Raw genomic sequence first — 17,948 nt, 5'->3', positions numbered from 1 at the left:
TTGAGAATCATACTTTAGTTTTTGTTTCGTTCTTCCAGGCCCGCGTCCCCAGCCCGGATTGAAGATGAGGGAGTGAGTTTTTCCAGGTGGTTTGTCCTTCAGGTAAGTCTGACGTCATTCCAACTTTTTTTTTTTTTGTTTGTCCCAGGACATCTCCCGCTGCTCCCAACGGCACAAACACGGAAGTCCCGCCCCGTCTCGCGACCTATTGGTTCAGTACGACAGTAGATGAAGAACACGTCTGTCTGATTGGTCTAACGGATTGTCACTCACAGTCGGGCGGCGCTGTGGAGAAGCGTCAGGTGAAACTGGTTCGACACCCAGGGAGAGATTTAAAAAAAGCACACACACTTGGTGTGAACTTTTGGAAAGTTTTTTTTTTTTTTTTTTTCTTGTTTGCGGCCGTTTTGTCGTTTACCGACAAGAAACAAGACCTTCGAAGATGAAGAGCCTCAAATATCGGCTGAAAAAGCACGAAGTCAACATCACTGTGAGTTGCTGCTTTTGTTTCCAAGCGAACAAACACGAAACTTTCTCACAAACTGTCTGACAGCCGCTAGACTCCAACACCGGGATTATTTCACTTATTTTTAGTCGTGTTTTGTTCGGACGCCTGCGGCTCCGTACAGGTGTCCAGGAGTCAACAAACAAACAAACAAACAAACGCTTCATCCGAGTTCAGCCTCCGGGTTTCTGCTCTCCGATGTTTCTCTGTGAAGAATAATGTTTCCTACAAACTCTGAACTTTGTGTCCAGTGTTTGAGCTGACAGGTGAAAGGTGTACAGGGGCGTGGCCTGTGGGGGGCGCTGTAGGGGCCACAGCCTCCACCGCAGAAAAGTGCACGTGTTCTGCTCTGCACACCAAGGTGGAAAAATTCCTCAGCTGGAATCGAACTGCTTCGGAATTCTGCTTCTAAACTTTTCACTCCCTGTTAATTTCACCTCCATTCACCCTATTGACATATCCCATAATCCCCTGTAGAAACCACATGACGACAATTGTAAATGAAGTTATACTGCAAAAATGTACTTTTTTTTATGCCTTTCCTAACATTCATAAGAGACTGCATGCACGAGGCCCCTGAACACTCGCTAAAACAAATGTCCGTGTCTGCTACCTTCAACCTGTGTGAAACTTCATAAACACAAACTGAATTTCAGACGTCTGTTACTCTGGAGCAAACAGCACAAACAGTGTTGTAAAGGACAATAAGCCGGACGTTACAGAGCAAACTTCAGTTTCCCCAACAGTGACATGAACAGGATGAGATCACGGCTCACACCAATTCCCATTGAAAATAACTGAGAAACAACTTGAGATTCTCACGTTTACATAAAACAAACACAGTAACAGCGTCTAAAAACCCAAATAATATATTCACAAGAATTGTACACACAGTATACAAAGGGTTTTACTTTGCGATGTTGATGCTATTGTCCGTGTGCAGCGGTTAAATTGCAGTGTTATCAGAGCATCCTGTAGCAGCTCTCTGTGTTGTCTTCTCGCTGTGCAGCCACGTCTCTGAGGTTTGCACAAGAATTGAAACCTCAAGACGGCAAATAGACTCTGTCTCAGATACCGCCATGTTTGTTGTACGTGGTGCACCCTGGGAAGGCGCGGGGGACATTGGTAGTGCATCACCGCATGCACTGACCATTTATGTGACTCCTCAACACGTTTATCTCCTTTGTTAAAGGCTTTCCTCCTTTCGTTCGGCATGGGTGGAGGTGATCACTGAGCCAGAAATAACTCGGGCCGATCAGTTTTATTGTTATTTTAATATATGAATAGTGAGAAGGGGGTAAGAGTTTGTGTTTACTTCTTCCTACTATTTCTTGAGGGTTGTGTCTTAATTGACATATTTTTGTTGTGGAGTATTTGCTCTTTTTTTTGTGTGTTTTCTTTGTACTAAATAAATTTAATTCATTCATTTAAGACTAATCTATCAGGCAACATGATGGCAGAAATAAGTCAGGTTTTTACGGCTGTCTTTATAAACATCACTCACAGCGATGCGATGTAGTTGTGAAGGCAGTCTGTCAGAACGGAGTCTTTCTGTCATCATACGAGGTCTGTTAGAAAAGTATCGGACCTTTTTATTTTTTGCAAAAACCTGATGGATTTGAATCACGGTTGGCTCTTGCATCAGCCAACCTTGAACCTTTGTGCGCATGCGTGAACTTTTTCACGCCTGTCAATTGCATCCTTTGCTGGTAAGCAGCCTTTGTGTGAGGATTGTGCAGCGCGCTCGGTGGATTTTCATTTCAAGGAAAAAGACGGAACAACTGGAGCAGCGCCGCATCAGATTTTGCCAGGGCGACAGCCAGGTGGAAACTCTTCGGATGATTCAGACGGCTTGCGGTACAACCGGTTTAAAGACTTCCGCACAACGGTGGAGAGCGAGCCACACTCCAGTCGGCCATCAACATGCTGAAATGACCAGATCAATTCCAAAGTGAACGCTGTGGTGATGTGGGACCGTCATGTGACTAGCCGAGAAATTGCGGAAGAGGTGGACATCAGCACTTTTTCGGCACATTCCACTGTGACAGAAGATTTGGCCATGAAAAGAGTGGCAGTGAAATTTATGCTGATGGCTTCGGCACAAAGCTGCTGACGGCGGAGCAAAAGTAACTTCGTGTTGAAGTCTCACAGGACATGCTGTGACATGCCCACCTCTTCCACAATTTCTCGGATAGTCACACGACTGAAAAGTCACCGAAAGCCATCTGAGTCATCCGAATAGTTTCCACCTGGCTGTCACCCAGTTTCTGGCTAAATTTGATGCGGCGCTGCTCCAGTCGTTCCGTCTTTTTCCTTGAAATGAAAATCCGCCGAGTGCACTGCACAATCCTCACACAAAGGCTGCTTACCAGCAAATGACGCAATTGACAGACGTGAAAAAGTTCACGCATGCGCACGAAGGTTCAAGGTTGGCTGATGCAAGAGCCAACCGTGATTCAAATCCATCAGGTTTTTGCAAAAAATAAAAAGGTCTGATACTTTTCTAACAGACCTCTTATAGCTGCGATAGATTAGTTTTAAATAAAAATAATCTCATGTTCAGTGGTGAACACAGTCTCTGCTAATGAAGGTGAACTTTGACAGAGCTAGCATGGGAAGTTAACGTGTAAATTATGTTTTCAAAGACATTACCACTGATTGGGGAGGTGATGGTCTAGTGGTTAAAGCGTTGGGCTTGAGGCCAGAGGATCCGCGGTTCAAATCCCAGCCTGACCGGAAAATCATTAAGGACCCGGTGTGCAATGTGTACACCGTATGGCAGCACTCTCACATCGAGGTGAATGTGAGGCATTACTTGTAAAGCGCTGTGAGCGTCTGTTGCAGATGGAAAAGCCGTATATAAATGCAGTCCATTTACAGATATAAAAGCTTGAGTTATTTCTGGCACAGTGATCACCTCCACCCAACTCCAATGAAAGGAGCAGAAGCAAAGGAGATAAGTGTCTTGAAAAGGTAACTATTTTGGACTGTTTTAAGAATTCTTTCAGTAGTTCCACTGTTAACATAGTGAAGTCTTGAGTTTCCATTGTTGTTTGCCTTCCCAGCATGCATTGAGCACAACAAACATGGCGGTATCTGCTACCGAGTCTAAAGCACTTAACCTCTGTGCTGTTTCGCCTCATAGCTTATAACTGTGTAATATTATTAAACTGATATGCAGCTGATCTGGTCTATGTCAGTCTGATCCCGTCAGATCTCAGAAGCTAAGCAGTGTGAGACCTGGTTAGTACTTGGATGGGAGACCTCTTTGAAACACCAGTGGCTGGAGTTGCGTCAGGAAGGGCATCCGGTGTAAAACTTGTGCCAAATACCAATGCGGATCTGGTGGCGTATCTGCTGTGGCAACCCCGAACAAAAACAGGAGCAGCCGAATGGAGAACGACATTATTAAACTGATATGTTTGGTGTATTATTGTGTTTTAGAATGCAGGCCTATAAAGATTGTAGGGTGGGTAAGGTTACCTTACTTCTGTACAAAATAAAAAACAAAACACCACTTCGAACCAGCAGAAGTAATCCAAACTTGTCCTGTGATTTAAAATAACTTGCTCTGTGTGATTTATGTGATTAGAGATGATCATTACCTTGTATACCGGGAAAAAAATTAGTGAAATGTTTAAGTATTGTTCTTCTGATCTAAAATGGCGCGATTTAATGTACAAACATCCTAGTATGACAGGAATATCTGATACAGTTTGTAGTAGGAGGCCAAATGGCACAAGGGTGAAGTTGACGGGGTGAAGTGTCTCCCTTCAGTTCAGTTTATTTGTATAGTACCAAATCACTACAAAGCTGCCTCAAGGCTCTTCACACGGTTAAGGTCTAACCTCACCAACCCCTGTTTGTTGAGGACAAAACCTCAAGCAGACCAGACTCAGAGGGGTGATCCACTGCTTAGACTATTCTACCAATAACAGAACCGAAAACAAACATAAAATGCACACAAATCATGAACAGGGTGGAAACAGCACCGTCAGGTCAAGTGGCAATAACACTTCATATCAGATAAGCTCAAGAAATCTGACGTTTTTGAGATTCTGTGTTACCCTGGTTCATCATCTGCATGGTGCAAGTAGCGCCCCATCCATTTGTTCAACATGCGGCTCCAAACTCCCTGATCCTAGGGTCTGGTCTCAGCAGTCTGGCATCTGTCTGGAAGTCCAGGTTGCTTTGATAACAGCCTTCAGCTCATCTGTATTATTGGGTCTGGTGTGTCTCACGTTCCTGTTAACAGTACACACAGATTATCAGGTTGGCTGGTTAATGAAGTACAGTAACACCATGGTCAGCAAACCAGGTGCTAGTATTGCTGGCATTGTGGCCAGGTACCAAGGCCTACTGGAAAAGAAATCAGCTTCTCCATCAAGCTTGTCAGCAGATGGAAGCATGAAGTGATCTGAAACCTCCTGGTAGACAGCTGCATTGACTTTGGACTTGATAAAACACAGTGGATCAACACCAGCAGATAACATGGTACCAAATCATCACTGTCTGTGGAAACTTCACAGTGGACTTGGAAGTGGTTGGATTCTGTGTTTCTCCACTCTTCCTCCAGACACTGGGATGTTAATTTCCAAATGAAATGAAAAATTTACTTTGATCTGAAAAGAGGACTTTGGACTACTGACCACCAGTCCAGTTCTTTTTCTCCTGAGCACAGCTAAGACTCTTCTGACATTGTGTCTGTTTCAGGGGTGGCTTGACACTTGGAATGAGACACATGTAGTCCATTTCCTGGACACGTTTGTGCATGTTGGCTCTTGATGTTCTCACTCTAGCATCAGCCCACTCCTTCCTTGTGAAGCTCCACCACATTCTTCCATCGGCTTTGCTTGACAATCTTCTGAAATCAGCTGTTTCCCATGAGTGTGGTTGTGTGAACTGACCTGAGACCATCACTGTTTGTATCACTGTAGTGAGTTTAGAATGAAATGTATACATATATAAAATAAAGTTTCACTTTCTGAAATAACGGACCACAATATTGAACTTTTCCCACCATATTCAAATTTTTTAGCTGCACCTGTAACATTATCTTCACCTGCTTCACTTTTGTTCAGAGAGTGTGTGTGTGTGAGTGTGTGTGTCTCTGCTTACAGTAAAATTATGACACAAAGAGCAAACAGCAGCAGTGCAACCAAAAATTCCAGAAAAACCCGTCTGTATTTTTCCTCTTCATTTTGCTTTGATGCTCTGTGGGACTAAAAGGCCCCGGAGCCGCACCGTGGTACTGAGAACGTACTGTTTGTTCTGACATTCTTACACAAACATGCATGAAAGTAAACCCACCAGGGGATATCAATACAATAGTAATTAATTGTGACTGGTTGAGGTTGTACAATAGGTTCAAGAAAAGTTATTTGAGTGGTGCTACATTATGAAGTTATGAAGCACAAATCTCTCTGTTAAAGTAGTTTAGTTCTTTATTTTCTTACTTTGTGGTGGGCGGTACACCTGTTTGATGGTGCATCATCGTTAAAATTGTGGAATCATGAAGATATAATGTGCTGTGATAATACGGAAAACATCTTGGGTCATTATTATTTAAAATGAACACAGCTAAAATAATGTCAAATATCCATGACCTTTGAGATGATTAAACATTTTGGTGCAGCTGTGATCAGTGCCACAGACTGACCTTGTCTATAGCCATTTGTCATGCCCAAAACACCTGGTAAAATTTTTTTTTTTAGGCGTAACTCAAAGTAATTTTCACATTTAACATATAGTCTTCTACGCTGGCTGTTTGCTCACTGCTACATCCTGGTTAGTTTGTTTTCCTTCAGTTAGTAAAATGCTAAAATTCAACACGTCATCTCATCTGATCTGAGGTTGTAGTTGAAAGAGGTACACGGGTGGCCCCGGCTATGTCCCGCTAAGTTCCCCCCATGCTGTGAAAAAATCACGGTGAGAACCCTGAACTCAATCTTGAATTCTTCACTTTAGGATATACAGTACGTATACACACACCCAGTTTGAGCAAAGGAGCTTCTGCAAATTTGTCTGAGGTAGGGCTGTCACGATTAGGAATTTCTGGAGACGATTAATTGTCAGACAAATAATTGCGATTGACGAATATATTGTCTATTTTTTTTCTTTTTTTTCCCCCTTCTTTATATTCTACTATTGTAGTATAATTACACAACTCTGGAAGAATGTTTGGCTTCTGTGAGTGGAGAAACTGGGAATGGTGCAACATTTTTATTATCTTCATTTTACATACACTCCCAACTTTTTCTGAATTGTGGTTGTTTCTGTTGCATTTCTGAAATTGTTTCTCCTCATCAGTCACGTTTTGTGCTTAAATACTGCATTAAGCTCAAGATTGAACAAATAAATACTTTTGGAAAATAACAGCTGTTAAAGTTCAGAGTTCTCACCTGCTTTTTGTGATCTGTGCGTCTGAACATCACCACAGCTTCTTCATGTCAGGGTTTTTTTTTTTTTTTTTTTTTTTTTGTGGCTCAGTTCATTCATATATTCGCATTTTTTCAATATGTTTTTAAAGATATTTGACCGTTTATTTTGTCTCGTGATCTCATAAATTCAGCATACGACGCGCACATGGTGTGAACAGGATGGTAACGGCAGAATCATACCTTTAGAGAAAGTTCAGAGAGAAGTAAAAGCAGCTTCACGTTTTGGTTTTGTTAATATGTTCACTCGGGTTAAAATCCTCTCTCTGCTCCGCGCTCGCTGCGCACTGATGGTTCTCAGACTGTAACGTGTCGCACCTGCATTCAGGAATCTCCCTCACGCACCCCCTCCCTCGCAGTCTGCAGCCTGTTGACTCCGCGCGCGCACACACACACACACACACACACACACAGACAGCTCGGGCTTAGACGGCTTTTGAAGAAGACGGCCACTGTTTTAATCGGCCGTCTTATCCAAACGGCAGGACGGATTGCTCCTCAGCCTCCACGTTATTGTCTTGCCTTAAGACGAGAGCGAGGCTGCAGCATGATGACGTCAGATTCTGAGTCGTTTTATGCTTGGTGGATAAAATAAATAATTCACGGTAATCGCGAATATGAAAAATAATCGCGATTGACGAATATTGTAATAATTGTGACGGCCCTAGTCTGAGGTGAGTGAATTAAAAATAAAATGTGACGATAGTGCACCATTTTTATTGGCTAACATTATCTTAACCATATCTGCACAATCAATGGGTCCGACAATTTAGCGAGACTGACTCCATATATTAGTAAATTAAGTACTTTTATTTATTTTTTGCTAGGGGTGCTGGAAAAAATTGATTCATGTCCGAATTGCGATTCTCATTAATTACGATTCTGAATCGATCCAAAATGTCCAAGAATTGATTTTTAAAAAGCATTTTTTAAAAACATTTTCTTGCTTACTCGCTTCATGTACTGTTTGTCAGGCAACGGCCTCCGTACTACAGCGTCCCCGCATGCTTCAAACATTCGTGAGCTGCAGCTTAGCATGGCAAACGAAGAGCTAATTCAGCCAGCACCGTCTTTGCTGAAGGCAAATGTTTGGGCGCATTTTGGATTTTATTATTTGCTGCATAAGAAGGAGCTTGACATGACTTATGCAGTGTGCAAAATCTGCAAAATGAAAGTCAGGTACTTCGGAAACACTTCAAATCTGCAAGCCCACATGCTACGTCATCACCCGGAGCTAAAAGAAGCAGAGCAGCTTTCTCTGCCGACTACTGACCAGCACTTCGCTAAACTGCCAGCCAACGCTGAACGGGCAAAGCAGATAAGGAAATTTACATCTTTAGAAACACTTGATTAACCTTGTAAAGCTGCATTTTCTTAAGCATAAACATTTTTAAGTAATATAACTATTTCTCAGAGCTCTTTGAATTGAAAATCGATTCGGAATCAAATTGTCACCCCAAGAATCAGAATCGAATTGAATCGTGAGTTGTTGTAAGATTCACATCCCTATTGCTTGTGGTATTTTTGAAATGTGCTCCTTCTCAGAATGTGTCCCTGTGAAGAAATCAAGCACACCCTTCCGTCGTCTTCTTTTATGGCATTTAACAGCAGTTGTTGTCCTTATTGTTGCATTGCTGCCACCTTCTACACCAGTCCGTTATAGCAGTACTAAATCCTCTCAATAGGTTCTGTGTCTTTCAGGTATTTAAAACGCCAACACTTCCTCCTCTCACTTGACCTTATGTCTAAAATACTTCCTACAGAAACTTCTTTCAGGCCTGTTCTTCTAAATTCTGAGAGAAGCTCTTGCCCTTATCTGGAATATTTATCACAATGCATGAGGACATGCTGCACTGTCTCTGGCTGTGGACATTCGTAACATAGTAAATTCTTGTGCTTTCCTAGGAGGAAGAGAGCACTGTTCAAGAAAGTATGACCAATTCTCAGTTTAGCAATAGTGACTTAATCCTTTCTTTTCCACCCATTTCTTCTACAATTATTTATTGAATCTGTCAGTCTACCACCTATTGAAAATAAGTGCCAAGCCTTAGTTTCCTGCTCCCAACATTTTTGCCGTTGTAAGTTAATTTCCCTCCAGACGATACGCTTGCCCTCTGCTTTGGAAAGATTGACACTGATGTCTTTTTCATTTGTTACAGCTTTTCTGGACAGCCTATTCACCTTCGCATTTGTTGGGATACCTGTATGCGCTGGAACCCACATCAGCCGGGAAAGCAGGCTGACTGGGTGACTGTGAGGAGGAAGCGTAGCCCTAAACAGAAGCCCCGTGTACACCGTCAACCCGTTCACATCTCTAACCGTTTTTCCCCACTCGACGACACACCCGCCGAGGATCAAACTCTGGTTATTGGCGACTCTGTTTTGAGAAATGTGAAGTTAGCGACACCAGCAACCATAGTCAATTGTCTTCCGGGGGCCAGAGCAGGCGACATTGAAGGAAATTTGAAACTGCTGGTTAAGGCTAAGCGTAAATTTGGTAAGATTGTAATTCACGTCGGCAGTAATGACACCCGGTTACGCCAATCGGAGGTCACTAAAATTAACATTAAATCGGTGTGTAACTTTGCAAAAACAATGTCGGACTCTGTAGTTTTCTCTGGGCCCCTCCCCAATCGGACCGGGAGTGACATGTTTAGCCGCATGTTCTCCTTGAATTGCTGGCTGTCTGAGTGGTGTCCAAAAAATGAGGTGGGCTTCATAGATAATTGGCAAAGCTTCTGGGGAAAACCTGGTCTTGTTAGGAGAGACGGCATCCATCCCACTTTGGATGGAGCAGCTCTCATTTCTAGAAATCTGGCTAATTTTCTTAAATCCTCCAAACCGTGACTATCCAGGGTTGGGACCAGGAAGCAGAGTTGTAGTCTTACACACCTCTCTGCAGCTTCTCTCCCCCTGCCATCCCCTCATTACCCCATCCCCGTAGAGACGGTGCCTGCTCCCAGACTACCAATAACCAGCAAAAATCTATTTAAGCATAAAAATTCAAAAAGAAAAAATAATATAGCACCTTCAACTGCACCACAGACTAAAACAGTTAAATGTGGTCTATTAAACATTAGGTCTCTCTCTTCTAAGTCCCTGTTGGTAAATGATATAATAATTGATCAACATATTGATTTATTCTGCCTAACAGAAACCTGGTTACAGCAGGATGAATATGTTAGTTTAAATGAGTCAACACCCCCGAGTCACACTAACTGTCAGAATGCTCGTAGCACGGGCCGGGGCGGTGGATTAGCAGCAATCTTCCATTCCAGCTTATTAATTAATCAAAAACCCAGACAGAGCTTTAATTCATTTGAAAGCTTGTCTCTTAGTCTTGTCCATCCAAATTGGAAGTCCCAAAAACCAGTTTTATTTGTTATTATCTATCGTCCACCTGGTCGTTACTGTGAGTTTCTCTGTGAATTTTCAGACCTTTTGTCTGACTTAGTGCTTAGCTCAGATAAGATAATTATAGTGGGCGATTTTAACATCCACACAGATGCTGAGAATGACAGCCTCAACACTGCATTTAATCTATTATTAGACTCTATTGGCTTTGCTCAAAAAGTAAATGAGTCCACCCACCACTTTAATCATATCTTAGATCTTGTTCTGACTTATGGTATGGAAATAGAAGACTTAACAGTATTCCCTGAAAACTCCCTTCTGTCTGATCATTTTTTAATAACATTTACATTTACTCTGATGGACTACCCAGCAGTAGGGAATAAGTTTCATTACACTAGAAGTCTTTCAGAAAGCGCTGTAACTAGGTTTAAGGATATGATTCCTTCTTTATGTTCTCTAATGCCATATAACAACACAGTGCAGAGTAGCTACCTAAACTCTGTAAGGGAGATAGAGTATCTCGTCAATAGTTTTACATCCTCATTGAAGACAGCTTTGGATGCTGTAGCTCCTCTGAAAAAGAGAGCTTTAAATCAGAAGTGTCTGACTCCATGGTATAACTCTCAAACTCGTAGCTTAAAGCAGATAACCCGTAAGTTGGAGAGGAAATGGCGTCTCACTAATTTAGAAGATCTTCACTTAGCCTGGAAAAAGAGTCTGTTGCTCTATAAAAAAGCCCTCCGTAAAGCTAGGACATCTTTCTACTCATCACTAATTGAAGAAAATAAGAACAACCCCAGGTTTCTTTTCAGCACTGTAGCCAGGCTGACAAAGAGTCAGAGCTCTATTGAGCTGAGTATTCCATTAACTTTAACTAGTAATGAGTTCATGACTTTCTTTGCTAACAAAATTTTAACTATTAGAGAAAAAATTACTCATAACCATCCCAAAGACGTATCGTTATCTTTGGCTGCTTTCAGTGATGCCGGTATTTGGTTAGACTCTTTCTCTCCGATTGTTCTGTCTGAGTTATTTTCATTAGTTACTTCATCCAAACCATCAACATGTTTATTAGACCCCATTCCTACCAGGCTGCTCAAGGAAGCCCTACCATTATTTAATGCTTCGATCTTAAATATGATCAATCTATCTTTGTTAGTTGGCTATGTACCACAGGCTTTTAAGGTGGCAGTAATTAAACCATTACTTAAAAAGCCATCACTTGACCCAGTTATCTTAGCTAATTATAGGCCAATCTCCAACCTTCCTTTTCTCTCAAAAATTCTTGAAAGGGTAGTTGTAAAACAGCTAACTGATCATCTGCAGAGGAATGGTCTATTTGAAGAGTTTCAGTCAGGTTTTAGAATTCATCATAGTACAGAAACAGCATTAGTGAAGGTTACAAATGATCTTCTTATGGCCTCGGACAGTGGACTCATCTCTGTGCTTGTTCTGTTAGACCTCAGTGCTGCTTTTGATACTGTTGACCATAAAATTTTATTACAGAGATTAGAGCATGCCATAGGTATTAAAGGCACTGCGCTGCGGTGGTTTGAATCATATTTGTCTAATAGATTACAATTTGTTCATGTAAATGGGGAATCTTCTTCACAGACTAAAGTTAATTATGGAGTTCCACAAGGTTCTGTGCTAGGACCAATTTTATTCACTTTATATATGCTTCCCTTAGGCAGTATTATTAGACGGTATTGCTTAAATTTTCATTGTTACGCAGATGATACCCAGCTTTATCTATCCATGAAGCCAGACAACACACACCAATTAGCTAAACTGCAGGATTGTCTTACAGACATAAAGACATGGATGACCTCTAATTTCCTGCTTTTAAACTCAGATAAAACTGAAGTTATTGTACTTGGCCCCACAAATCTTAGAAACATGGTGTCTAACCAGATCCTTACTGTGGATGGCATTACCCTGACCTCTAGTAATACTGTGAGAAATCTTGGAGTCATTTTTGATCAGGATATGTCATTCAAAGCGCATATTAAACAAATATGTAGGACTGCTTTTTTGCATTTACGCAATATCTCTAAAATCAGAAAGGTCTTGTCTCAGAGTGATGCTGAAAAACTAATTCATGCATTTATTTCCTCTAGGCTGGACTATTGTAATTCATTATTATCAGGTTGTCCTAAAAGTTCCCTAAAAAGCCTTCAGTTAATTCAAAATGCTGCAGCTAGAGTACTGACGGGGACTAGAAGGAGAGAGCATATCTCACCCATATTGGCCTCTCTTCATTGGCTTCCTGTTAATTCTAGAATAGAATTTAAAATTCTTCTTCTTACTTATAAGGTTTTGAATAATCAGGTCCCATCTTATCTTAGGGACCTCGTAGTACCATATCACCCCAATAGAGCGCTTCGCTCTCAGACTGCAGGCTTACTTGTAGTTCCTAGGGTTTGTAAGAGTAGAATGGGAGGCAGAGCCTTCAGCTTTCAGGCTCCTCTCCTGTGGAACCAGCTCCCAATTCAGATCAGGGAGACAGACACCCTCTCTACTTTTAAGATTAGGCTTAAAACTTTCCTTTTTGCTAAAGCTTATAGTTAGGGCTGGATCAGGTGACCCTGAACCATCCCTTAGTTATGCTGCTATAGACGTAGACTGCTGGGGGGTTCCCATGATGCACTGTTTCTTTCTCTTTTTGCTCTGTATGCACCACTCTGCATTTAATCATTAGTGATCGATCTCTGCTCCCCTCCACAGCATGTCTTTTTCCTGGTTCTCTCCCTCAGCCCCAACCAGTCCCAGCAGAAGACTGCCCCTCCCTGAGCCTGGTTCTGCTGGAGGTTTCTTCCTGTTAAAAGGGAGTTTTTCCTTCCCACTGTAGCCAAGTGCTTGCTCACAGGGGGTCGTTTTGACCGTTGGGGTTTTACATAATTATTGTATGGCCTTGCCTTACAATATAAAGCGCCTTGGGGCAACTGTTTGTTGTGATTTGGCGCTATATAAAAAAAAATTGATTGATTGATTGATTGATTATCGCAACCGCTTTCCTTGCCACATCCCTAATTGGGCAGCAGTCTTGTTTGAGGGTGGGCGCTAAAGGGGTAAAATATGATGTAATTTCTCTACTTCCGGGGACAGAAACGCTGCATTTTCTCTGAGTTGTTGGGCAAATTACACACAGGCAGAGAATGTAGCTACGCTGGTTAGCTGTGCAGGTTAACACTTACTGACACAACCTCTCACATTTGCCTCATCTTCCCTTCTCCACTGGCAGCCGAAAAAAGCTGCACTTTCTGCAACTGCTTCGGTGATTGCAGCCGAAAACAAAACACCATTTTCCCGTGTAAAATTGTGCGGTGTGTATATATTGCGCAACAGGAGAGCAGCTGTCCCTATGAGTGCTCAAATCCTGCAATTTCACTCAGGGTTCAAACGAGGCTGCGCTGCCCTATTGCCAAAAGATTGTTTTAAATGAGGTCTTGCAGACTCCTGGATGAACCTGTCCCAATACTATTGATAGCTGACAGAGTCAATTCAATGTGCACTGTTTTGCACTGCTTTCACTGTATTTTATTAAATGTATTATTTGGTCCTGTCGTCCACCTCTGCCGTACCTTTGTGAAGGCCGACTATGATGTCCAACAACTTATTGGGAATCCTGCAAATTCTCAGGATGTCCCACACAGCAGTCTATTACCCAAATCAAACACTTAACAAAAGTCAGCGTTCGCTGCCCAGACACCCAGTTGATGATCACAGTTGCATTCAGGGAGTACTCTCATATCCAGGATATGGTCAGTTATTGACTTCTTGGGTGTTTTCTGTCTTAACCTTTTGGGATGATCTTCACCTCCCAAATAGAAGCAAAGCTATCTTCCAATGCCAAGACAACAGCATCTCCACCTGCTTGAATAAGATCAGCCTCTATAGCACAGATCCTCTGGAGCTGTATCATCACTTTTTTTTTTAAATTTCTGGATTTACTTTAATCCTGATAAGTTTTGTGATTGCTTTTTTTACTTTGAAAATATGTTTTATTCATCAGTTGTTCCTTACTGTTTTTTAAACTTTCTTTTGCAGTTTTCAATTAACAAACACGCAAATATCAAACATGGACACAAAAAAGAAAATACTAAATCAAACGTGGTATAGTTGACCAGATATTTGCCCTCGTCTAACTCGGGCGAATATCTGTCATTTTGGGCGACTGGGCGTGGACGTCGGGCCTCTGAAAATGCATACCGCACGACAACAGCATGTTGTTGTATTATTATCACTTTTTACTGAGATACACTACACGTAACGCGTACATAAAAAGTTGTCTCACTTTAACTTTTGTCATGTCGGCTGGCGCGCGCTGCTCTCCAAATTTGGCAGTGCGTCCTCATCAAGCTGGCTGCTCTAGCTGCTGTTCATTGTCGTACTATCCATGAGAAATCATCCGGAATATCCATATTGGGACCAAAACACACTTCTCCCCCCCCTAATCAGAATCGCTGTACCACGTGATCTATCATTATTTTTGGAGCAAAATAATTGCCCTCTCCACATTCATTTGATTGCAAATGAGTTTCCTGCAAAAACATGTCACTTAATGTTTTTAAATGTGCAAACACCCTACGTCGCTTCACTGGGTTATGGATTCCCTTTATATTCCAACTCAAAAATGAGTATAAGCTGACTTCTTTATATCAGACATTGTATTTCTAACGTTGGCAAAAAAGTAAGAGAGCTAGAACAAGTCCCTGTCCAACCACAAAGCTAAAACTGAGCCTTAAATCGCTATGCTGACCTACTGAACCTGTCGCATATCCTCCTTCTAGCGTTATGCTGCTGATTAATTATCTAACCTATCCTCCTGACAGGCCCCAACTAGGGTGAACCATGATATATATAAATTGGATTGAACATGGAATAAAAATTGTTTACATACAACCAACAACAGAAAACAAACCAAAGTGTCCCTGAGTGAACCTCCCCACTCCTTCAAATAATTCTCTAGGTGCTTTTTGTCAACCCACATCCCTGTACTGTATCTGTACACCTAATGGAAGAAAGAAAACTCCAATAAAATAAATAAAAAAAATAAAAAGGATAACCCCTTCCCCCCATATGGCAAATGTTGAGTTTCAACTGTTCATAGCGTGTTGGAGTGACATGTTTCCGTGAGGGTCTCAAGTTGTAAATGTAGCAATAAACCCAAACCCAACTTAAAGGGTTTATATTATGTCTGTGTGGTGTGTATTTTACCGCCAGTAACTTTTATGCCATTTATATTTCACACAAGAGGGTGTCACATTGAAATTTTGTACATATATCTATACACACATGCCCACACAGGTTGCATACATACATAAAAGAAGAAAAAAATAATAGTTTTAGGAGAGAGGAATAAAGTCTGTGCACGCTAACATAAAACATAAAATACCCGTGTTACCCGGGACTTACTTACCTGGGAGCCTCACTGTTGTGGGCATTACAAGAAAGTAGGGCTGCTCGATTATGGAAAAAATCAGTATCACGATTATTTAGGTAAATACTGAAATCACGATTATTCAAACGATTTTTTTTTTAGTTACACAATGCATTTATTCAGCATTTCTCTCACTCTAAAAAAAAATAAAAAATAAAAATTGTTATAGACAATGTGCGCAAAACCTCCAAATTGAAAATGTACTGTACCTTACCTGTATAAAACATGAATAAAATAAATATTAAAAATATATTATTTTTCTGTTTTCCTCTCCATTCCCTGTTGTCACTGACCAGTTGGTCAGTGTCTTTGGGCATCTCCCTGACTTGTGCTACTAGGACATAGTGCAGCTGCATTGTTTTTGTTTCAATTTATGTTCATTAGTTTGTGTTTTTGTCATCATTCCCTTGACCACGTCTCCTTATCTACTTTTGGAGAAATTTATCCGTTCATTTATTGTTAAAATATAAAATGAAACAGCTTTTTTAAAAATAATAAAATAGTTGCTGTTGAAAGAGCCTTTTATTTAGAAGCAGGTGATGTTCTGCTGAATTCTCGGGACCAGATGAAGGTCTCTTCTGCAGCTTTGAACTCTGGTGGTGTTGCTGAAGACACTTCTGTCCTATTTTGAAGAGCAGAGATGTTTTCTTTCAACTGGACGTGGTGTTCAGCTCATCAATGGAAGTTTGGTTGTCTGCACAGCAAATGTTCCTGATTAGGACAAATAAAAATATTTCTTTAAATATAAAGAAACACTAAACAGTTTATATATAAAAAAAAGAAAAAAAAAACGCCCGAAAAAATAAGTTATTTAAAGTTAAGCTTTTGTGGTGTCTGAAAAAAGCTGTAGCTTTATTTGGTAAAAATAAAAAAGACTGAACCATTTACAAATTAAAGCGTTCACTCAGATCAACTGTGCTAAAAGGCTAAGCTAATGTTAGCCGATCATTAAACCTTCACAGCAGTTCAGTAAACGTCACGTTTTATTTTTACATTATTCTCACCTCAATAAAGCTGCAGAACTAAACTCCGTTGGGCAAACTGGGACTTCGCATATATCCAAAAAGTGGGAGATTTCGGACTGAGTGGGTTTGCTCCATCACTCCGGCTGCCTGCCGTGCTCTGCCCAGTGATGATGCCTGAAGGCCGGCTTCTCCATGCGGATTGGCCCGCTGTCGCGGTTCGATCGATATCCCACCAAGTTGTCAGTCCTCCCTCGGTCGGCGTCACTCCGAAAAGTAGCTGAAAAAAAGCTTCTCCCAGCAGGGTGATGGGAGAATCGTTCTACTGCTGTTTTTTAAAGCTTTTTTGTGGTTCAGGCGATGCAAATTCAAGAAGGCGATCGCTGAACTTTTTTCAGGTTGTGGAAACAGCCAGAGTGTGACGTAGCAATCCCGCCCGCTTGCCGCTTCCGAAGCGACGCGTCTGAAGTCATGCATCTTGGGACACGTTGACGGATTGGCCCGATGAAAGGCCCTTAAATCGTTTCACTCGATTATACGAGTTTGGAGATCGTTTGATAGAAATATCGATATCGCGGTCGAAATTCGATTACTGGCACAGCCCTAACAAGAAAGGAAAAAAAAAAGTTAAAATGAATAAACAAATGAGTGAAGAGACCTTTCACTTTTGGATTTTGTTACCTAGACCTAAACCCCATTGTTCAACTTGCTATATTAACGCCATCCACATTCTTGCTTTGCCATTGTTAACATCCGCTGTGAGACACCGGAAATCTGCTGGCATCGTGGTGCATTCTGGGAAGTGCAGGCGGCTGCCAGGGGGATTATGGGAAACACTGAAACACTGAATAACAGTGGCTAGGTCTGTCGTCTACTCCTCTGAGGATTCCTCATTCGCGGACGTGGTTACGTCTGAGCGCATGGCTTTAGCAGAGGCCTCTTTCTTGTAGCATTTTCCTTTGTCCTTTAGTTGTTTAGTAAAAAAAGAAAAACTATCAATATGACACCCTGGTGTTATTCAGCTGTCAGAGATGAATATTATCCCTCTGAAGTGGTTTTTATAACAGTGTTATTTTTTTAAAAAACAGTTTGTCCAGGTCGGGAGCTCTGTCCAAACAAGTCCTCACATATCACTGCTTGCTAGCACCCCCCTGTATCATCACTTTTGTAATCTCAGTGAGATTCAGTGATTTGCAGCGGACTGGAAGATTGGGCGCCAGAGCCCTGGCACCACCTCCAATGTCCTG

The 17,948-nt window shown here is 41.5% G+C and overlaps 1 protein-coding gene across 1 annotated transcript in view; it reads left to right on the top strand.

Moving 5' to 3' along the window:
* The first annotated feature begins 365 nt into the window (after positions 1-365).
* Positions 366-17,948, top strand: part of uacab (uveal autoantigen with coiled-coil domains and ankyrin repeats b) — a 125,510-nt gene continuing 107,927 nt past the window's right edge. Inside the window, exon 1 of the mRNA XM_034183157.1 lies at positions 366-490. Within this exon, the coding sequence (XP_034039048.1) occupies positions 443-490 (48 nt within the window). The 5' untranslated portion in view covers positions 366-442. The remainder of the gene's footprint in view (positions 491-17,948) is intronic.

The sequence above is a fragment of the Thalassophryne amazonica genome, chromosome 2 (genome assembly GCF_902500255.1).
Source record: "Thalassophryne amazonica chromosome 2, fThaAma1.1, whole genome shotgun sequence".
NCBI classification, from domain to species: Eukaryota; Metazoa; Chordata; class Actinopteri; order Batrachoidiformes; family Batrachoididae; genus Thalassophryne; species Thalassophryne amazonica.
This window is presented reverse-complemented; position numbering and strand designations above follow the sequence as displayed.